Source organism: Drosophila rhopaloa, unplaced genomic scaffold (genome assembly GCF_018152115.1).
Source record: "Drosophila rhopaloa isolate 14029-0021.01 unplaced genomic scaffold, ASM1815211v1 contig_3, whole genome shotgun sequence".
Taxonomy (NCBI): Eukaryota; Metazoa; Arthropoda; class Insecta; order Diptera; family Drosophilidae; genus Drosophila; species Drosophila rhopaloa.
In genome coordinates, this window is record NW_025335123.1 from 16,181,392 (window position 1) to 16,204,272 (window position 22,881).

General features: G+C 39.9%; 2 protein-coding genes across 3 annotated transcripts; both read left to right on the plus strand.

Annotated features, from left to right (window-relative positions):
* The first annotated feature begins 3,406 nt into the window (after nt 1-3,406).
* Nucleotides 3,407-6,127, plus strand: LOC108043621 (serine/threonine-protein phosphatase 2B catalytic subunit 2). The gene has a single exon (XM_017122401.2). It carries the CDS (start codon nt 3,525-3,527, stop codon nt 5,250-5,252), a length of 1,728 nt encoding a protein of 575 aa, XP_016977890.1. The 5' UTR covers nt 3,407-3,524; the 3' UTR covers nt 5,253-6,127.
* Nucleotides 6,128-8,708: 2,581 nt separating this feature from the next.
* LOC108043622 (actin-related protein 2) lies at nt 8,709-22,336 on the plus strand. 2 transcript variants are annotated; one of them, XM_044460838.1, is made up of 8 exons: nt 8,709-8,883; nt 9,149-9,334; nt 10,358-10,468; nt 11,300-11,314; nt 12,313-12,528; nt 12,592-12,801; nt 12,869-13,297; nt 21,207-22,336. In XM_044460838.1, the coding sequence occupies exons 2-8, from the start codon at nt 9,287-9,289 to the stop codon at nt 21,375-21,377; spliced, it is 1,200 nt and encodes a 399-aa protein (XP_044316773.1). In that variant the 5' UTR covers nt 8,709-8,883; nt 9,149-9,286; the 3' UTR covers nt 21,378-22,336. The 2 variants fall into 2 exon arrangements, with proteins under 2 accessions (XP_044316773.1, XP_044316774.1); XM_044460839.1 differs by lacking the exons at nt 8,709-8,883; nt 11,300-11,314 and having other exon boundaries at nt 8,906-9,334.
* Nucleotides 22,337-22,881: the final 545 nt, after the last annotated feature.

Genomic DNA, 22,881 nt, shown 5'->3' on the forward strand with positions numbered 1-22,881 from the left:
AGCTCTTACTATTATTTTTAAAGTAAATGAGACGTTTTTAACAAATTACCGCATCCCAAATACATATGTATAGCATATAACTGAATACTTTTCTCCTCCAACGTTCCCACAATAAAAAAAAAACCAAAGGAAAAACAAATTAGCGCGCTCTTCTAAAATAAAAAGCAAATGCAAAAACCAAAGTAAATTAAAACACATACATTTATGAGAAGAAACCCAAAAACCAAAATATATAACATATTACGACTAAGCGAATAATATATAAAAAAATACTTTTATACTATATACACGAAGCCTATGAACTAAACAAAAGCGAAACAAGATTATAATAATGACTCCCCTCTCGCTCTACCCTCTCCATTCTCCTGTCGTCCTGCTCCTGCTCTTTGCTCTCTCTCTCTCTCTCTCGCACTTACGAGCTCTTGACTTCAACTTCGACCTTGACCCTTTCTGTCATCTCTGTCTCTCTTTCTCTCTCTCTCTCTCTGTCTTTTCAATGACCTAAGAACCCAGCAAAAATGCGAAACCAAACCAAAACCACACATTTTAACGGTACATTTTCTACTACACCATATTTAAATATGAAATACAAGAGAAGAAGCGAATAAAACTTAGAAACCAAATTACCAATTACAGCAAACAACAATTTCCAAACAAAAATCAATCGGGCCTTTTTTGAATTTCGCTTTTGGCAGAATTTACCGAATTGTAATGTTTGCAGCGGATGCATCGTTTACAAACAGCTTTAAATGCCAACACAGCAATCTCTAGGGGTTTAAAACCACTTGAAAGGGTGTCTAAAGTATTGATAGATAGATTAGAGTCTTTTGGCACTTATCCATCGGACTTCCAAATTAAAGACTTATCATAACAAACATACATTAAGACACGTTTATAAGTGATTTCAAAGTTCTAGAAAAATCAAGCAAATGATATACTTATATGCTTTTCCAGCTAATTAAAGTGCATTTTGAATTTGATAGTTTCTACCGAAAGTTAAAATCAGAAGAGGTCGGTTACAAATAATTCCACTCCTAATTTAAAATCGAAAAGAGCGCATATTGAACACTTAAGTTTTGAGTTTGTTTCGATATTTCCGTTGGACTGTTAATTTGTCGATTAGCTTGAACTACTATGTACAATCAAATACTTAAGTCGTTTTAAGTAAGCCATTTTGTTAACCAATTGTTTTTTTTTATAAACGTATATACACTTTAAATTTAACGAAAATAAAAGGAAAATGGAAAGAATTCTTGTTTTTCGTTTTCACTCATCTCCATTGCAAATGCAAATGAAAACCTATTCATCATATGTATGTATGTAATTAAATACGTTACCTTAATTTTTTTGATACATGTATTTTTCAACATCTACTTCCTGCCCTCGAATGCTTTAAAACTTTACACGAAAAAGAAAACAATTTAATATATATTATAAACAAAAAAAAAGGAAGGACTAAGAAAAACAAAAAAAAAACAAGAAAAACCAAATGAAGAAAAAAACAAAAAGAATTAAAACTTTACCTTTTGGATAAATCAATTTAAATGCATATTTTATATATATTTAAACATTTATTTATATATAACATGTATAATAAATATAAGTTGGAAAAACTTTGTCAAAGCAAAAAGTTTATATACTTATATTAAAAACAAATGAATGAAAGAAAAAACAAAAAGAAAGTAAATAATATTAAAAATGCAACATAACAAATTAACAACAAGAAAACATCACATCTAGATAAATCTCTTAAAAATTTTCAATTTTATTATTAAACCGAAACAAAAACAAAAGTTAATGAATAAACTAATTTATAACTGTATTGCAAGGGCAGCTGGCTGGCAAAAATTACATAATAATTGCGCCGTTGTGACAAAAATTGTATGCAATCCAAGGAATAACAAATTAATTTACAAGATAAAGATAATGGAGATGTAGACGATGGAGAATGAAAGAAGGCAACAACAAAATGCAGACAACAAGTTTTAACCTTAAGTGAATGCAAAACAAAATCAAGAAAACCAAACAAAACCAAATGATTATCAATGTTATTAACATAATTAATATTAACAAAATGAAAAAAACAAGCAAAAAACAAAAAAAAAATACAAAAACATTAAAAAAATATACAAGTACCTATCCTGAGAATAAAATGCGCGCACATTTATTATTTCCTCTAAAAGTTCGTTTGAGTCTCTGCCAGTCCATTTCGTCGTCGGGGAATATTAGAATAATAATAATAATAATCCATGGGCACGTCCAGAATTTGCTCCTTACCTTAATAGTTTACCATAGGGGGCTTGGTTTCGTTCTATTCCAGGGTACAAAACTAACATATATTGGTCTTACATATCGGATCTTCTTATTTTGGAGTCATTTACATCGGGCAATAATGTGTCAGCAAGTATCTTTATTTGATAAAGCATTTACTTAAAGTAAGTATATCTGTAAACATTTTGAAAACATATTTATTTTAAAATGCCTTTTGATTAGATAAACCGCAGTAGTTGCAACTTAGCTATCGAATATTCACGTTGAGTCATTTGTATGAGTTATGCAAATATAATCATAACCAACCACCGGTTTTATTTAAACCAGTTTGTCGGTCATCTTTAAAATAAACAAAATAACCGCTGTGTAAAAGCATTTTTCATGATTTTGATTAAGTTACAGAATTTTTCAACAAACATCTGTTTAAATTTTGAATTTTTAATTACAAATAAAAATCTTAACTACGATATCTTATATCTGGTCGTCCTATTGAATTCAAATAAAGTTTAATTGAAAACTTGAACTTTCTAAAAAAATGTCTATCAATGTTTCGAACCTTCTGGTATTTTGATATAGTGCATTATTAAGATCCCCGATTCTACTAATATTCTATGAATATCAATATATTGTTTTAATGAAATATTTTGAAAATAAACTACAGAAAATATTGTTATTCTTGAAATATTATATGATTTGTATGTATGATGTATTCCATAAACTCCATGAAATTCCAGGTTTTATTCCCGGCTAAGGTTTTTGGTATTTCTTCTAGGGCCACGAGGGTATATTTGAACTTTCAACCAACGGTCACACTGCTGAAAATTCCATTAAAACGAGAAAAAAACGTAGCGAAAGAGAGAAATTACGACGTCTGCAGGGCCGTAGCGAAAAAACCAGCAAAAATTGAGACAGAGTGACTATGATTGTTGTTAAGTGAAAGCAACATCAAGGAAAACGGCCACAGCTTGAGGGAAAGCAGCGGAGTCAGCGTTTGAAAAGCCAGCAGAAAGCGAATCAAAGCTGGAAGGCGATAAAGCGGCTCACCAGGCACCAACAACACAGCAGCAGCAGCAGCCAGGGAAAGTGCGAGAGTGTGCGTGCGTGTGAGTGAGAGTGCGAGTGTGTGGGCAGTGAAAACTGAACTGAGCCAAGAGAGAGCGAGTGCGAGAGAGAGCGCCAGAGTGGAAGTGGGAGCGGGAGAGGAGCAGTCCGATTCCGAATCCCGGAATAGAAACAATAGAAGCCTCCAGACCATGTCTTCGAATAACCAGAACCCGAGCACCGTTGGCCAGGCGGCAACAAGTGCCCGTACGACAGAAGCCACAGATGCCAATAGTACCGCCTCCAACAACAATAATAGCAGCAGTACCGCTGCAGCGGGCGCCACCTCGCAGAGCAACAACAGCGAAAGCAGCAGTCCCACCGCTGGAACGGGAACGGGCACGGGAGCGAGCACTGCAAAGCTGCACGGTGGCCACACGGCGGTGAACACCAAGGAGCGGGTTGTGGACAGCGTGCCCTTCCCGCCCAGCCACAAGCTGACTTTGGCGGAGGTGTTCGACCAGCGGACCGGGAAGCCCAACCACGAGCTGCTCAAGCAGCACTTCATCCTGGAGGGAAGGATCGAGGAGGCGCCCGCCCTGAAGATCATCCAGGATGGAGCCGCTCTGCTGAGGCAGGAGAAGACGATGATCGACATCGAGGCGCCGGTGACGGTGTGTGGCGATATCCATGGCCAGTTCTACGACCTGATGAAGCTGTTCGAAGTGGGCGGCTCGCCGGCGACCACCAAGTATCTGTTCCTGGGCGACTACGTCGATCGGGGCTACTTCAGCATCGAGTGCGTCCTGTATTTGTGGTCGCTGAAGATCACCTATCCGCAGACGCTGTTCCTGCTGCGCGGCAACCACGAGTGCCGGCATTTGACCGAGTACTTCACCTTCAAGCAGGAGTGCAAGATCAAGTACTCGGAGCGCGTGTACGACGCCTGCATGGACGCATTCGACTGCCTGCCGCTGGCGGCGCTCATGAACCAGCAGTTCCTGTGCGTGCACGGCGGCCTGTCGCCCGAGATACACGAGCTGGAGGACATACGGCGGCTCGACCGCTTCAAGGAGCCGCCCGCCTTCGGCCCCATGTGCGACCTGCTGTGGTCGGACCCGCTGGAGGACTTCGGCAACGAGAAGAACTCGGACTTCTACACGCACAACTCCGTGCGCGGCTGCTCGTACTTCTACAGCTACGCCGCCTGCTGCGACTTCCTGCAGAACAACAACCTGCTGTCGATCATCCGGGCGCACGAGGCGCAGGACGCCGGCTACCGCATGTACCGCAAGAGCCAGACCACCGGCTTCCCCTCGCTGATCACCATCTTCTCGGCGCCCAACTATCTCGACGTGTACAACAACAAGGCGGCGGTGCTGAAGTACGAGAACAACGTGATGAACATCCGGCAGTTCAACTGCTCGCCGCACCCCTACTGGCTGCCCAACTTCATGGACGTGTTCACCTGGTCGCTGCCTTTCGTGGGGGAGAAGGTCACCGAGATGCTGGTGAACGTGCTGAACATCTGCTCCGACGACGAGCTCATGACCGAGGAGAGCGAGGAGCCGCTCTCGGACGACGAGGCGGCGCTGCGCAAGGAGGTGATCCGCAACAAGATCCGTGCCATCGGCAAGATGGCGCGCGTCTTCTCCGTGCTGCGCGAGGAGTCCGAGTCGGTGCTGCAGCTGAAGGGCCTGACGCCCACGGGCGCCCTGCCCCTCGGCGCCCTCTCCGGCGGCAAGCAGTCGCTCAAGAACGCCATGCAGGGCTTCTCGCCCAACCACAAGATTACCTCGTTCGCGGAGGCCAAGGGCCTGGATGCCGTCAACGAACGGATGCCGCCGCGGCGGGACCAGCCGCCCACGCCCAGCGAGGATCCGCATCATCAGATCCAGCACAGTCAGCAGGGCGGCAACAATGGGGCTGGGCACGGGTAAGCTGTGCCTTTCTATGCGGCTGCAGGACGAGGATGCGGATGCGGATGCGGATGCGGATGCGGCGCGGTGGAGTCTGGCGAGGAGTGGTCTGGAGGAGGGGCCGAGTGGAGCGGAGCGGAGGCAACACAAAGAACACCAACCGAACGTAACCTTAATTAAGCTTAATGTGGCAGAGCAACAACTTAAATACTAAAACCAATTCTAATTCTAAGTACTTGGCATAACCCCCTGCATTTCGTATGTGATCCTGCGCCAGCTCCATGCCCATGCCCATGTCCAAGGCCCAGATCCTCCAAACAGCACGGAGCAGAGATTTGTTTTTACGCAGGCGCGCGCACATTGGATATTAGAATTATGTGTGGCATACTTTGGCGCGCCCGCCCCCCAGGAAAATTCCCTTTCTCAAGAGCAGAAAACCAACCGTAACCCATAACCTAGCCTAAGTTGTAATGTATAAATTGATATGGGAGAATTTTAATATGGAAATTGAACAAAACCGATGGAAAATCCCCTGCAAAAATATATGAAATGAAGAACCCCTTTAGAAAGAAGCACTAACCCAAAAGAAGAGTTGGGAAAAAATCCAGCGCTAATCTGTTCCAAACATTTAGCAGCGCCAAAAAGAAGCGTACATATATGTATACATATGATTATATAGAATTATCGAAGCATAGAGCCGAGATGTAACCGAAAGTGTAATGAAATTCGAAATGAACAAAGGTCATTGATGTAATAATCGTAATCCTTGAACTCTAGAAATGTAATGTTATCTTGCATAAAAAACAAAACAAACAATTTCGAAACCATTTGCAATATGTGCCGCAATAGTCCATAAATGTTCCTTATACGAATTAAACATTGAAAGTGAAACCAGAGTTTATTTTTTTTTTTAAAAATATATATAAATATATTTATGTATAATTGTTGCATAATCTAACTTTGGACTTAATATCTTACATTTTACATATGCGTGTTCGACTGTGTGTGAATTGCTTGCGTTTTATTAGTTGCTTGGCTAACGAAAACAGAAAACCGGAAGAGATTATAATCGATGTTTGAGGATCTAGTCTAGCTAATTAATGAATTGATGAACACGATCGATTACATTACCGTAAATGCATTTTAAACAACACTGAGACACACACAGGCACAGAAGATCGATTACCATTTAAATAGCAAATCAAATATTAAACTTATAAATTAATATGTAAACATGATAACGTGTAATGTATTTCTGCGTGTAAATTGAACTAAAAGATTAACTAATTTAGCGAATCTATTTTTGTTGAAAGCGAATACACACACACAACTAATTTCCCCTGACTTAAAAAGCTAATTGAAAAGAGATTAGGCAAAAAAATATGTATTTAAGTAAGTATAAGGCATGGATCGGCGTTTCAGATCAATTCAATGATAATGATGGCAATCAATTTCTCAATTTCCGCCTACACCTGTTCCAAAACTAATGATATCGGCTTCCTCAGTACGGATATCAAATCAAAATATATACACACACGCAAGAAATGGCTTTATCCAGATCACATTTTTCCACGTCCCTAAAATATTTACGCTGTACTTTGCTTCAACTCTTCAACCACCAATACTTGCATTGAACTCTAATCTAAATATATATACAGATATTTATATATATATATATTACATACCGAGTTGACATTGGAAAACAGTTAGTTTTTAGTGATCTTTGCACGTATCGTAACAATACCAAGATTAATTAAATCGTAGCTAAAAGAAACAAATCAAGGATGAACAACTTGTCTAGGGAGAAAATATAGCTTTTATAAAAAAAAAAGAAACACGGAAAACAATTTACTCAACTAATTGAGAAATATACATATATATATATATATAGCGTTTTTTTTAATTCCGCAACCACAACTATATAATCATTGAAGAAGTAAAGGAAGGGAAGACGTTTATGTTTCGATGTTTCTGTTCTATATATGGTTAAATTGTTGATACTGTTATACCGCAAATGCATATTTAGTTAGTACCGAGTGAAATAGGAACTCTCCTCTAAATAAATTTAATTGCAATAGTCAAGAGTATAAAACGAAACAACACCAACACCAAAAAAAAATTGTATATACTCAGAAAACAAATTTGCACACCTCTTTAAAAATCGCCAATTGATAATTTTCAAAATGTAAAATATGTATTTTTGGTTTGAAAACAAATCTTTAATATGATAACTTTGTAGAGATCAGTTCAAAATGTCCAATACACTTTCGAAAAATTAAGAATCAAATTATTGATATAGCAGCAATTGGCGTTTGATGATGGCACGAACATTTATAATACAAAGATACAAATTTTTAAAAACTATAAAATATATGCCATAATTTAAAAAAAATAGTTTTTCGTTACTTTATCTAAATTTTGTATAACATAGAATTTCTATGCTTAAAAAAAGTAATTTTCCAAAAAAATTCAATTCAATTCCGACAGTTTATTGAAATTTTGTATTTATGATTTTGAGGGCAATTTGTATTCCGAGTGTAAGCAAATGCCATGGTAAAGTATTAAGCTAATGAGTAATAATAATTATAATCGTATAACTAACGATCCATTTGCTTAGCTCCCTCGATAATGAAAGTAACTTCCTGACACATAGTAAAAGAAGATAAATTAATAGAAAGATAGAGGGAGATATGTAGATTTTGATAATACATCAAGACCATACAAAAATACTTATGACACTATTAACAAGCATTGAAACGTTTAACATAAAGCATAATATCCAGACAAAAGCAGAATCAAAAATGCGGGAACGAGATGGCTGCATGGTACATACATATATAAGACATTTCGCCTCTTAAAGCAATTATAAAGATAACAAATGAGTAACGTTTATTATATTATTAAATTATACATACATATACATACTATATAAACGGAATAAAATAAATCAGCAGCAAACTTTCCATTTTATGGCGGTCGATTCTTTTTTTTTTTAATTTTTTCTCCAAATGAAATGGCATTTTTGAAAAAAGCTACTAAAACTAATTGGCGTAGAAAATAATTGTTTTAAAAGATAGTCTGTAACCAAAACCGTAAGTATTTTTCTTTTTTTAAGTCAGTGTAAAGGGAAAACTCTTGAGCCCTTGAGTTCGATTTCAAACTGATTATTTAAAGCTCCACAAATTTATAACGGTCGTTCGCAGGATAATAAGGGATAAATATGTCTGTTTAGATAAAATTAAAAAATAGCAAAAAGTGTAATTATTATCTAGGGAAAGAAAGTTTATATCGTCAAAACCAAAGTTTTTATAAGGATTTAAATAGGATGGGATTCCTCTTAAAGGATTCCCTTTTAAATCTTCGAGTTTCGATAAGAAAACGTGCGAAATACGGTATTTAAATTTTTTTCGGTATTAAATTCCGGTATTTTCTACCGTTTAATTTTAGCCGTTTTCGAACATGATCCAGGTGGCAACGCCGTCAGAAGAAATATTTTTGTAGATGGAGTAAAGAGCGAATTTTGTAACGCCCAAAATATCAAAATTTTAAGTGTTTGCTAGTCGTTAACGACAATCAATTTGGCCATAATAAATTCATAGTATAAATTGGCAGTTTAATACAAAATCAATAACAAACGGAGCGGCGAAAAAACGTAAGGGAGAGCGGCAAAGAGAAGAAAACAAATGCTCCCGCCCGCGTGTTTGTGGGTGTGTGAGTGCGCGGCGGGTGTCCATGTGTTCGTGAGTGTGCGTGTGTGTACGAGTGGAAGTGGAAAGTTGTGATTAACTGCAGTCGCTCTCCGGCGGTCCAAAAAAATAATCATTCAACAGTAGTGTTTAATGAACGGCCAGCAGAAAACGCGATCGCTCAACTCCTCCACTGTATCTGTTGTTGTTGTTTTTTTTGTTTTTATCAAGGAGAGGCGCCGCAACCAATAAAACCAACACACCCAGAAAGGCAACCAAGTCGTGTCATCAGTGGAAGAGGAAATACAGCAGCAGCAGCGGCAGTGGGAGAAGCAGTGGTTTTCCAGCTCCAAAAAGAGTCCTTAAAACATGGACAGCAAGGGTCGCAATGTAATCGTCTGTGATAACGGCACAGGGGTAAGAAATTCGGAATAAGGAGACACTCGCTCCACCCACAAACACACTCTCCAACGCCTACAGCTACAACGACTTTGTGTGACACACATTTCCAGATTTAAGCCGTGTTGTTGTTGCTTGTGCTTGCTGCGCTTCTTTATTTTCTTGTTCTTGTAGGTTAAGCAGAGCTCGGGCTGCCCACACTGCTTGGCGGCCCAGCGGGCGTTGACGTCGCGCTTAGTCAAGCAGTTGGACAGCTGCAATTACGCGAATGCTTCTTCTTCGCGCTTTTTAGTCACATAAACCCAAGCGATCGTCGATTACTCAGCGGTTCCAGCATTACCGCGTTACTCAGTCACACCCACACATTCACACATGCACACCAATTTCCAAAAGAGCGGCACAACAACAACACGGCTATTTCCAACATTCAGTTCTTATCGGGAAGCCCGAGAATTTTTGTTTTGTGATTACAGTCCGATTTCGATAAGAGTTCGATAAACCAAAGCGTAAAAAAGCAGGGAAATGCTACACTAAGAAAAAGAAAGAAAGTTTAAACCAAGAGAAACGAAAAAAAGGATAGTTATTGCTTAAATTGTAACTACGCAAAATGATAAGTTTATAGAATATTGAAATAAATCTAATAATTTACCAGACATTATTGAATTAATTACTAGCATTCAAAAATTAAAATTTAAATCAATAATGGTCATGTTTTTTCAGTGTATCTTTGCAACCTAAATATATAGATTACTTGATTTCTTTTTTAAACATAATGTTTATTTTTTAATAAATGAAGATATCGACATTTGTATGCAATGATCCTTTTTGGCGGGAAATATAAATATAGTTATTAAATTTTACAGATTTTACAATTAGTTAGATCGTCTTTATCTGTAATGTTAATGTATCTGTTTTTTTACATATACATAACTAAAATCATTACAATATGCAGGATCTTAAAAATTGTAATTTTTTGTTAAGGCAGTTCTAATAATAACATTAATCCATAAACTTAACCGATCTTTTACTTTTATATTGCAGTTCGTGAAGTGCGGATATGCCGGCAGCAATTTTCCCACCTTCATTTTCCCCTCGATGGTGGGACGCCCCATGATCCGGGCGGTCAACAAAATCGGCGATATCGAAGTCAAGGTATGATCCATCGTACTTACCAATTTAACTGTTTATAATAAACCAACTACATAAAAAGATAGTACAACCACACACAACACAAATTTTATTGTGCACAGGCCATCAAATACATTACCATATATAATATCATTTTTTCGATGTAACTTATCCATGACTAGTTAAACGGCAAGAACAACATTTAGCGCATAGAAGTTCACTATCCATCAACCACCCACCATATTTATCACCCCAACCCCATCTGATTTTTGAGTGAAATTGCTCTATTTTCTATTCTGTCTATTAGTGTGGCATATCTACTTACTTCTATGATTCTATGATTTGTTTTCGATCTACACCATTCACATTTCATTTCATTTTCCATCTTGATTTCAACACTGGGACTTTCCCCAATATTGCATTTTTGCTTGAGTTGCATTGGTCTCGGTGTGTGGGTCTCTCATATGATATGCATAATCCTTGTATTATGGTACAGGAATATAACTTTGGTCCGAGGGCATCGTACATACACCCATGATTAGGCTTATCTTGAAGATCACCGAATATGGAGGCCGGACCACGAAGCCATTAAGCTTTTTTTTTAGTGCATCACTTGATATCTGATATCCCCAAAAAAATAAGCATTTAACTTTATATAGATTCTTCTTAGCAGTTACTTTAGTTTAGACAGATAAAAAAACCACAAACCCATAAAAAAACACATATTGAAGTGCAAAAACAAACAATACCAAAAAATATATTTTAAAAATTGTAATCTTTCTTTTCTTTTTTAATATTCTTATACATTTTTCTGTTCTTTTTTTACATATTTTTTTAAAAACAAATGTTTTGCAGGATTTACATGTCGATGTAAGTCAAGTTTGTATAGTTTAAAAAAAAAAAAACCAAAACCAAACTACCACTAAGAAATCTAATCACCAAGCAACACAAAAATCAAACTCCATTCGGCAAAGGTTAAATAATACAAATTTTTATACGATTTACACAATACGAAAACACAAAACAACACACGATTGACAAAATATTTCGAAATTTTCTTGAATATTCCTAGTTAAAGCTCCGCACTTAGGATTTACTAATTAACTGTTAACTGTTCACATTTTTTACTCGTGTTTGCCTTGAATATTTTCCCAACTATTTTCCGGCCCTGCCATCAACTATCTTGTTGCTTCCTTTGGCCACCATCTATAATTGTACTCCATACATATCAAAATAAAATTCTAAAAAATCTTTAATCGGTTTTATCTGAGGCTTGTTAAAAAAAAAGAATTCAAATCGATTTTAATCAATTTAACGACAAACTTCCGTAAATATAATTTTTGTTATTTAACTTGTATTCCTTTGTTTTTACCAAAACGATTTTTTTAACCAGCATAACCTTAGTTTCCTGTACATATGTTAAGGCTACCCAAATCAGTTGTTTGTTGTTTTTATTTTTAATTACATTTGTAAAACTGTTCATTTTCGACTGCATGTTTTCAACTCCCTGTTTTGCTTAAGCCTAATTTGTTCCCCATTTTGTTTTGCACGTCTGTGTTTGTCCTAGCTTAGGTGTAATCCCAGCCAAGGGACTCCGAAGGAAGTCCTTTCTTGGAGTTACTCGCTTATTGTTGCCACCTTTGTTAATCGTTGATTGTTTAGCCTAGTTTAGTTTTGATCTTGTACTGTGATCGCTGTTATTGTGCCCACCCCCTGTGAATGTCCCGCATACTAACGCTTACCATCCCAGCCACTAAGTAAATCCCGCCTGAAACCAAACCCAACCAAATCCGATCCCAATCCCATTGGTTAAGCATTGACCAAGCCATGGACACTAACGCTGCGTTCTCTGACGAACGAATTTACAGGATCTGATGGTCGGGGACGAGGCGTCACAGCTGCGGTCCCTGCTAGAGGTCTCCTATCCCATGGAGAACGGCGTGGTGCGCAACTGGGACGACATGTGCCACGTGTGGGACTACACGTTCGGGCCCAAGAAGATGGACATTGATCCCACAAACACAAAAATTCTGCTGACCGAGCCGCCCATGAATCCCACAAAGAACCGAGAGAAAATGATCGAGGTAAGTCGCAGACTTCAATTCTTTCAAACTTAACTAACGATATTTTTCGTTTCTTAAACACAGGTGATGTTCGAGAAATACGGCTTTGATTCCACATACATTGCCATCCAGGCTGTGCTGACGCTATATGCCCAGGGTCTGATCTCGGGTGTTGTGATCGACTCGGGCGATGGTGTAACGCATATATGTCCCGTGTACGAGGAGTTTGCCTTGCCCCATTTGACGCGGCGACTGGACATTGCTGGTCGCGATATCACACGTTATTTGATTAAGGTTTGTGCGTGAAAAGCATACTTTTTGGATCATAACTTAATTGAACTTGGATTTTCTCTTTCAATAGTTACTGTTACTACGTGGCTACGCTTTCAATCATTCCGCTGACTTCGAAACGGTGCGCATCATGAAGGAGAAGCTCTGCTACATCGGCTACGACATCGAAATGGAGCAGCGATTGGCCCTGGAGACGACGGTGTTGGTGGAGTCCTACACTCTACCCGATGGCCGGGTTATCAAGGTCGGCGGAGAGCGATTCGAGGCGCCGGAAGCCCTGTTCCAGCCGCATTTAATCAACGTGGAAGGTCCGGGAATTGCGGAACTGGCTTTCAACACGATCCAGGCAGCCGACATCGACATCCGGCCCGAACTTTACAAGCACATAGTCCTGTCCGGCGGTTCCACCATGTATCCGGGTCTTCCCAGTCGGCTGGAGCGGGAGATCAAACAGCTGTATTTGGAGCGGGTACTCAAGAACGATACGGAAAAGCTGGCGGTAAGTCAATAACATATTATTACGTTCACCAGATTCGTTTCCAGTTCAAATTAGTATAGTCTAATTCTATTAAGGGTATGAAAATTGATTTATCGAGAGAACATTGTTTTCTTCGGGATTCTTTTCTTTAAATATGACGATTACACACAGCTAAATATCATTCGGCGTTTAAATTTTCAATCAAAATATAATGGCCAATAATTAGTTAATGTTTCAAGATAACCATATAAGTGAACCTATTAGGGAGTGTAAATTATATTCTTTTGTGTGTCCGCACGTTGTCCCTCGCCGCTGTCCGTGAGGGTAAGGGGTCACACTCCAGTTGCCACCGTGGCTGGTTCCGGGGGAGGGGGTGATGACGCGATCGCCACCGTGGCTGGTTAGTTCTTATAGGTGAGCCGGGCGGTTGCCACTGGCTCTCTTCTCTCCTTTTAGGAAGACTACGTTGGGAGTAACTGACTCCGTTGCTAACGGCCCTTAAGGCACGATAACCAATTTCAATTAATAAGATAAGTGTTTAACGGCCAATGCCGGAGTTTTATGTTCGAGCCAATGCTCTTTATTCAACATCAAGATAAAAACTGAAAACATATATTACTTTACGTAAGCTATGCGCGGCCGGCAAGCCGACCGCTCGTGCAGTGAAGTGCTGACACTAGCAAAATCAACATAACTCCATACCGTGACCAATAACCAGGCTCGGCCCCTAAAGGCGTTCATGCTGATTTTGCAACTAAACCCTAGGGTGGTCCTAATGATCCCCCAATATCTGAATATTTTAGGGTGGTCCTAATGATCACCCAATATCTGAATATTTTTAGGGTGGTATTAATGATCACCCAAGATCTGTGTTAACAACTCTCCCCTTAGGAATATGACCGTCCTCGGTCATCTGGAATTTTTCAACAGCTTGTTTGATCTCCCGTGCGTCTCGTCTCCTCCTCAGCATCATGATGAGTAGGAAGGAGCAGCTGATGAGAAGACTGGCTCCCACGCCGACCGCGAACCAGGTGTCGGTAGTTCCAGCCGATTTCACTTCCTCCTTAAGTCCTTGGATGACCTCCAAGTTTTGGCTGTTAATTCTCTGGAGGAGTGGCATGCTTAGCGTGGGATCGTGGCCGATGATGTTGAGTAACGGTGAGGCCGCCATGCCTGGAGTTTTCCTTATGGCTTCACGTTGGTTGGAGTATTCGGTGCCATTGATGAGAGCCACTCGCTCGAACATGACGAGGTGCGAGCCGTTGGTAGTTATTTCAGGGCCATCGTCAGTGCTGACTTTAGCTGGGCTCTCGTTGATTATTATTACCCCGTCATCTATTAACGCGATGGGACTCAGGTGACTGGCTTGCGTCTCGCATAGTGCGGTACTCCCCGCGTGTAGGCCTCGAGCACAAGTATCGTGATCCGCCAGTTTGCAAAACGATGCGTAAGTTGTTAGTACACAATCGGTGACTGCTAGGACGTCGCTATTGCATTCGGCTACTGTGTTCTCCTTCAACTGCAGGATGGTGTGTTGGTGTGATACAGGGAAAATTGTGACCTTTTTGCAAATTGTTTTAATCTTAGGGTATGCGATTAGCACATGGATTATACTATCGGACTGAAGGACTCTAATGTTAGACGCCTCTAGTAGGCTAATGATGGGGACTTCTGTGGGGTGATCAACAAATACAGACTTCAAATCATTTTGATTAAAAATTGCTGGGTTTATGATGTTGGCTTTTGCAAGCGTGACTGTAAGCATTACGTTTTGAATCTCCGTTATTAGTATTCTATTCCTGGCCAAAAGTACCTCGTACAAGTGAGAAGTGTCAACTACATTATTTTGTTTTGCCTTGATAATTTTATAAACGGTCTCTGTTAATTCATTAATTTTATTCTGCGTCTGCGTATTTATTATAACCTGCCGGTTATTTGATTCAATTAAATGTGCCTCGGACATTTTTAGCATATCGAAATCGGCCGCATTAGGTGTGCCCGCAATTACTTTGAGGGCGGTGCCTAGGAAGTCTAGGCTCCTGGCCATCCTATGGTGTACCTTTAAAACAGACAATAAACTTCTAACGTGTTCGGTATCGACGTCTAACAATTTTCTCATATGAGACTGTGGGAATAAATCGGACAACCTAGTAGTTTCTTCTACTATAATTGAAAATTCGGACAAATTACTTGAATGTCGAAGTAAGTTTCTCTGTTCCCATACTAACGCAATTCCGTCCGTAATTGGGATGTACTGAGCATGCGAATAATCCGTTACTCTAGCGTTAACTATGGTTAACGTTATCAATAAAATTCCCGCAATCCTGTAAGAAGGCGAAAGGTTAAAACTACTGTGTAAGTATGCTAAGATATAGTATGTAAGAAAATAAAGTAAAAAAGGTAAAAAAGTTGAGGGGTATTTTTATCTAAGGTTGTCCTTGTGGACCACCCTCCCTCTAATAAGGACAGACGTTCCCATGTCTGCTTGTACGCGCTCTTCTGTGTACAGTGGGGATAGTTTATTTCCTAACCTTTTGTTATTTTTGATGTATACTTTTTCTCCTACCTCAAAAATTCTGTTTTGTCTAGTAGGGTTGCACCTATTTAGATTGGCCTGTTGTGCCTTTTCAATATTACTTATTATCGCCAATTTCTGTTCGGCATTGGTTGATTGCAAGGCCTGCTTGGGCGGCAGCCTTGTCACAGAATGTATTGTCTTGTTATACTCTACCGTGGCTCTCATAATAAGCTCAACCGTATCGTCAATTTTTTGGCCGATTTTCATGCACCTAGCTATCTCAGTTAGGGTACTGTGGAATCGCTCCACTTGCCCGTTTGAGCTGCTGTGTAGAGGGGGTGCGTTAACAATGTCAATGTTATATTGATTTTTCAATAATGAGGTTATAGTCTCCGAGTTGAAAGATGCCTCATTATCACAATATATTGTTTTAATGTTTGGGAAAAAATTTATTAGTTGTAATATGGGGCTGCGCACATCGACTATGGCCCTAGAAAGTAATGGCTGTACTACAGCGAATTTTGAAAATTTATCTACGCAGGTTAAGAAAAACCTCTTATCCGTAGAGTATATGTCTATATGCAGCATTTCGCCAGCATATGAGGGGGTTGGTGTGATACCCAACTCCTGCTTCTTGGCGTGTCTGTTGTACTTCCCTTTGGTGCATGTCTTGCAGTTTACAACCACTTCGTTAGCGAGTTTGGACATATTTGGAAAGTAGTAATCCTGAAGGACTTGTTTGACATTTTCTTGGGCTGCCCTGTGAGCGCGGTTGTGTTCGCAGATAATTATTTCTTTCTGTTCATTTGCATCCGTGATGTCATTCACGAATTTTTTGCAATGCCAGAACTTGGTTGCTGGGAATTCGGTCACCAAGGCATGTTGGATGCAAGCTAGTGCAGGGAGGTCGCAGTAAATGGCGTTAACAACATCTACATTTACTACCTCTTTGACCAATTCGAACAGCGAGTCCTTGTTATTGAATTGGATTATGTGTCGGTTTTTGGTCCCGAAAACTATGAAGTGTCGCCGTAAAGGCTGCTCTGCTTCCTCCAGGATTATTTGATTCCTGTAGCAGTTCAGGGGTTTATCAGTAGATCCGACCGTGTAGGTCACAGAAAGTTCACTGTGAATAGTGGCTACGTCAGATTGGGGTTCGTTTAGTATAGCATTTATGTTTTGTCGTGATAAAGCGTCAGCCACAAAATTTTCCTTTCCGGGTTTGTAGAATACCTTGGCGTTATGTTCTTCGATGAATGCTTTCCATCGTTTAATTTTTGCATTTGTATTTCGCTCGGATACAGCGAAGGTAAGGGGTTGATGGTCCGTAAAAATCCGGATCTCTTTTGTGCCGTATAGGTAATTTTGTAATTTTCCTATGGCCCAAACAATTGCCAATAATTCTCTTTCGTTTGTTGCGTAATTGAGCTCGCAGTCTTTCAACGTGCGAGATATCATTGTGATTGGCCTGCCTTTTTGGGACAGTACCGCACCGATACCGCTTGCTGAGGCATCGGTTGTCAAATCGAAAGGAAGTTTAAAGTCTGGATATGTTAGTATCACATCTTCTGATGACAAAATGTCTCGCAGGCGCTCGAACGCTCTGCGTTGGGTCTCATCAAATTCGATAGCAACCTTTTTTGACATGTGTTTGTTAACAGTGCCATTCTCTCCCTTAAGTATGGAGGTAAGTGGTCTAGCTATGGTAGCGAAGTCTTTGACAAAACTTCTGTAGTAGCTGGCCAATCCTAGAAAAGACCTAAGACTGAACAAATTTTTTGGTTCGGTGTACTCCTGAATGGTTTTTACCTTTTCCGGGTCTGTTTTGGCTCCGCTTGATGTAACAATGAAACCTAAAAATTCAACACTTTCCTTGAAGAATTTGGTTTTTTCCGGTGCCACTCTCATGTTGGCTTCGCACAGGCATTTTAGGACTGTGTCAATGTGTATAACGTGGTCGGCAGCATTTTCGGAGAAAATTATCACGTCGTCTACATAGACGTAACAAATTTTCCCGATCTGTTCACGTAGTACATCGTCAATCGCCCTTTGAAAGATGCTTCCCGCATTTTTCAATCCAAAGGGTAGACGGCAAAATTCATACTTTCCTCCGTTTATGGAGAAAGCAGTTTTTTCGCGGTCTTTCTCAGCCAGATAAATCTGGTGGTACCCCAACTTTAAGTCTAGGGTAGTAAAAAATTTTGCCTTTCCTAAGTTCGCTAGAATCATAGGAATACTTGGCATAGGGTAACGGTCGGCGATGGTTCGTTCATTCAGTTTCCTGAAATCGATCACCAGTCGTTTTTTCTTGTTGCCATCTGCATCAATTCCCTTTTTGTCAACAACCCATGTTGGGCTGTTAAATGGTGACCTAGAAGGCCGGATAATGCCATCCTTTAACAGCTGTTTGATTTCTGTGTTAACAAAATCTGCTGCTCCCATGGGGTAAGGATATAGCTTGGAATATACGGGTTCGTTAGTCTCCGTACGAATTGTGGCAATGATCGAGGTGTTAAAAGGTAGCGCCTCGTTAGAGTGCGAAAACACTTGTTTCCTCTTAAGGATCATTTTTTTAAATGCAGCTTTCACTGAATCTGGGACTATTAGATCATCGATATTAGTGAAGTTCACGTTATCGCATTCGTGGAATTTAAGCTGTTCAGATATGTTTCCATATCTGATAACGCTGTTACGTAAATCTAATGCCGCTCCGGCCTGCGTTAGCAAGTCGAAACCTATTATGGCATCAAAAGTGTTGATAGTATCAAGTAAAAAAAATTGAGCCTTTAGGCCAAATATGTGCATAAAGCACTTTTCTTTTATATTACTGGAGCCATGAATGGAACTCACAGTGAATGGGGAGTCGACAAGCATTATGTTCTTCAGCTCCTTTAGGGGCTTTACATAACTCTTTGCCGCTCCAGTGTCTAAGAGAATTTTTATAGTTCTCCCCGCCAGCCCTCGCTCAATAAAGGGCAAGCGGGACCTTCCCCTAAAAAATTGACGAGGTCGTTACAGTCAAATGAGTCACTGTCATCATCAACTGCGTTTAGTGCGGCTGCGGCCGCGTCTTCATAATCTTGAGTTTCTTCCGCGTTTGCGGCCTGCTCAACATTGTTAACCCGCTGGCGCCTTTGGCCAGTCATTCTCTCCGAAGAGTTTGGTCTTTTTGAGCCCTGCAAATTTTGGTATTGAGCGTTGTTTCCCTGTTTAAAATATGTAGGGTGTCGGAATTTAGAAGATGATGGATCAATGTCCATAGGTTCAGGGGACTGATTTTGTTTACCCTGATCTACCCAGTTGTCCTGTTTACGCCCAGAATCGTAGTTTTGATACTTGTTAGGTTTTTTGAAAAAATGGGGATTTTTTTCTGGTCCGCGGTCGGCACCAGAATTTTTCCCTTGTTTCTCGGGCGCTCGGTGTTGGCCTTTGTGAAAATCAGTATTCTGATTTCTTTGCTCAGCTACCTTGGCATATGTGGCCGCGAACATACTTCGTTCAATGCTGGCCTCTGCCTCTCTGGCTAATGCCAGTGCTGCTGGCAGGTCTTTTGGCTGTGCTGGAAACACAACAGCCCTTAGTGATTTTTTTAGACCAGAAACGAATACGTGTAGGGCGTCAGCCCTAACTTCTGTATTAAGTAATGCAGCCCTTTCATCGTCATGTGTCATGACAATTTTGTTTGTAACGAGGGTCAATTTTCGTTCGACCTCATCGTAGTACTGCATAAGTGTTTGGTCGCCCTGACGGACCGACTCAAGTCCCTGCCGTAATAGGCGCAAAGATGTTTTATCTGCGTAGGAGCAGTCTAATCTAGCTAATATGGCTTTAAAATTAAGCACTGTATTATACGAAACTAGCAGCGCACGCGCTGGTCCCTTAATTTTGTTTCTAATAATAGTGACGGCTTGGTAATGCGCGGTACTGCCCTGATAAGATTCGAAAAGTTCATAGGCATCGGTGGCGGATTGCCTCCATGCCACGTACTCATCTTGTACCCCAGTGAAATCTGGAACTGACTTCACTACATGTAAGGGTATATCGCACTGTGGTGCTCCCGGTACTACCGCTACCCTCTGGTAGGCTTCTACCTCTGGCGCTTCTATTCGCAAACTCTGAAGTTTTTGGTTAACGGCACTGATCTGATTCGCGAATTCGGCTCTGAGCCTCAGTTCTTGATTATTTAATGCGGCCTGAATTAACGCCTCTATTTGTGCCGCGTTCATGGTTTCTGCGTTATATTGTTGTGCCCGTACTGGTTGATATCTACTGGGTCCTTTAATTAATTCTTCTTCACTATCACTTTCAAGACCGCGTTTAGTTTCCCTATATGGGCCTGGAAAACTCATAAGGCCACTAATTGGTTGACACTAAACACAAGTTATTGGTAGGCCGAATGTTTTAATTCGACAAAAATAATTTTGTATATTATAATTTTATATCAAAAATCGGGTGCTTGGCGTCCAAAAAGAAAAAATTTGTTTAGGGACGGCCGATATTAATTCACATAAGTCACATTTGCAGTTGCTTTATTTAAACTGTTTTAAAATTTTGGGTAAATAATTTGTAGGGCTTTTTATTTATTTTTTCCCTGTATGCGTATTTGAAGTTTAACTGTATTAATTTGATCAGCCCACTTACATGTTTTTGGTGTCGTGGATTCGGTATTAAGGTTGGGTGCCAATTATATTCTTTTGTGTGTCCGCACGTTGTCCCTCGCCGCTGTCCGTGAGGGTAAGGGGTCACACTCCAGTTGCCACCGTGGCTGGTTCCGGGGGAGGGGGTGATGACGCGATCGCCACCGTGGCTGGTTAGTTCTTATAGGTGAGCCGGGCGGTTGCCACTGGCTCTCTTCTCTCCTTTTAGGAAGACTACGTTGGGAGTAACTGACTCCGTTGCTAACGGCCCTTAAGGCACGATAACCAATTTCAATTAATAAGATGAATGCTTAACGGCCAATGCCGGAGTTTTATATTCGAGCCAATGCTCTTTATTCAACATCAAGATAAAAACTGAAACTTATATTACTTTGCGTAAGCTATGCGCGGCCGGCAAGCCGACCGCTCGTGCAGCGAAGTGCTGACACTACCAAAATCAACAGGCTCGGCCCCTAAAGGCGTTCATGCTGATTTTGCAACTAAACCCTAGGGTGGTCCTAATGATCCCCCAATATCTGAATATTTTAGGGTGGTCCTAATGATCACCCAATATCTGAATATTTTTAGGGTGGTATTAATGATCACCCAAGATCTGTGTTAACATGTACATGTTTTGTATTCAACATTTTCTTTAGCCATACAAGTTTTTTAATTAGAAAGCAATTTCTGAATAAAATATGAATTGAATTCGAAACAGGGCCTGTTCTTCTATTTATCTGCTTCGTTTTTCAAAAGTTTTATTATTGTTTTACAGAAATTCAAAATACGAATTGAGGATCCGCCGAGGCGCAAGGACATGGTCTTCATCGGCGGTGCTGTCCTGGCGGAGGTGACGAAGGACCGCGACGGATTCTGGATGTCCAAGCAGGAGTACCAGGAACAGGGCCTCAAAGTATTGCAAAAGCTCCAAAAGATCAGTAACTAGAGTTGAAGACTTGTGAGAACGAGTGCAAGGACTACTGGAGTGGGATGAGTTGATAAGACCCCGGAAATTGGGATGAACAATTGTATAAATTTGTTTTGGCTAGTTCGTATAAGTTAAAAATTTTCAGTTTTGCGTGATGTATCTGTCTTTATGTGTGTTTTTGTGTGCCTGCGTGAGTAGGCGTGTCTGTTGAGCAGGATTGGTCCACTTGTCCTTAGATTCCCATAAATCGCATAACCGCAATGAATTGTAATATTTTTTTTCGCCGCGAGGCCAGCGCCTAATGTCGCCTAAATTGTGTAACCCTAAATTAGTATGTTTAATTGATTATGATTACGCCCAAAGCCCTCTTGTTTTTCTAAATATATAAATAAATTCCCCATATCGATATTTTTGTAACCGCATAATGTTTCATTTCGAGCGAGTATTTCACATTTAGTATTTACTAGGCCAAGTCTGCCAGTAGCAGCGATTATAAATCGTGTGTGTATGAGACAGAGAAGGAAATAGGGCAAGGCAAGAAAGTTGCACAGCATAGAAGGAGAGCGCGAGAGTTGGAGTTGTCTTGCTTTCGTTAAACTAAATTAACTAGATAACTAGATACACTGATTTAACCGCCTTTCCCTGCCTGCCACCTAACCTTAATTTAAGTATTTATGGGTTATCTCTAACTAGACAAAGATAAACCAAGTCGGTCAGCCCCAAGTTCTTGCATTTATGTTGCCCAATAACCGAAAGTATTATCAACCGAAGTGTTTCATTTGATTTATTTTCCCCCATCTGCCTTTTCTAGTTAGTTGCAATTTGATGATTGTTGGGGCAAACCGGACGCTACACATGCGTTACTATCGGTGCATATATAATATATATATATATGATCAAAATATATTTATATGTTTAATGAATGTGTAATGCCAATTATATAAGTAACTGCAATAAACATAATTATGTATGATGTATACTGTAGTCTAAAACTAAATCGTGTATGACTTGGATTTTTTTACCAACTAAAAACAAAACAAGAATCACAATAAAAACGAAAGAACAAATCCAATCTACGCTGTGTTATGACTGGGCGGCTTCCGATTCTCCCCCGTAAATAAAACAATTTACAGCCCCTGGTTAAAATGGTCTACTAACAATGGCAATGCTCTCATTCGCCTGCTTTGTGGCCGTAATCAGTGGCGCAATACTAAATACAAATTGTTTGGAGCCCCTCTAAATAAAGAGCAATATAATTCAACACTTCAAAAAACAACAAACAAAGAAAATCCTAAATAACAAAATATCGAATCTGGGAGCGGATCTGTCAATTGAAGGTGCCTTTCAGTTTGTATATTTAAAACGTAGTTATATTTTCAATTTAAAGATTTCTTATGTTTGATATTAAGTTGAAGTGTACTTCTATTTTCTCAATTTATGTTTAATTTATATTGTTCATAGATACTATAATTATAATATTAATATAGTTTAGTATCCATGTTTTGTAGTTTGTTTTGGTTTA

Coding starts and splice junctions, on each gene's coding strand:
- LOC108043621 (XM_017122401.2), top strand. CDS start 3,525: ATGTCTTCGAATAACCAGAACCCGAGCACCGTTGGCCAGGCGGCAACA.
- LOC108043622 (XM_044460838.1), top strand. CDS start 9,287: ATGGACAGCAAGGGTCGCAATGTAATCGTCTGTGATAACGGCACAGGG. Junction 12,802..12,868: donor TCACACGTTATTTGATTAAG/GTTTGTGCGTGA, acceptor CTCTTTCAATAG/TTACTGTTACTACGTGGCTA. Junction 13,298..21,206: donor ACGATACGGAAAAGCTGGCG/GTAAGTCAATAA, acceptor ATTGTTTTACAG/AAATTCAAAATACGAATTGA.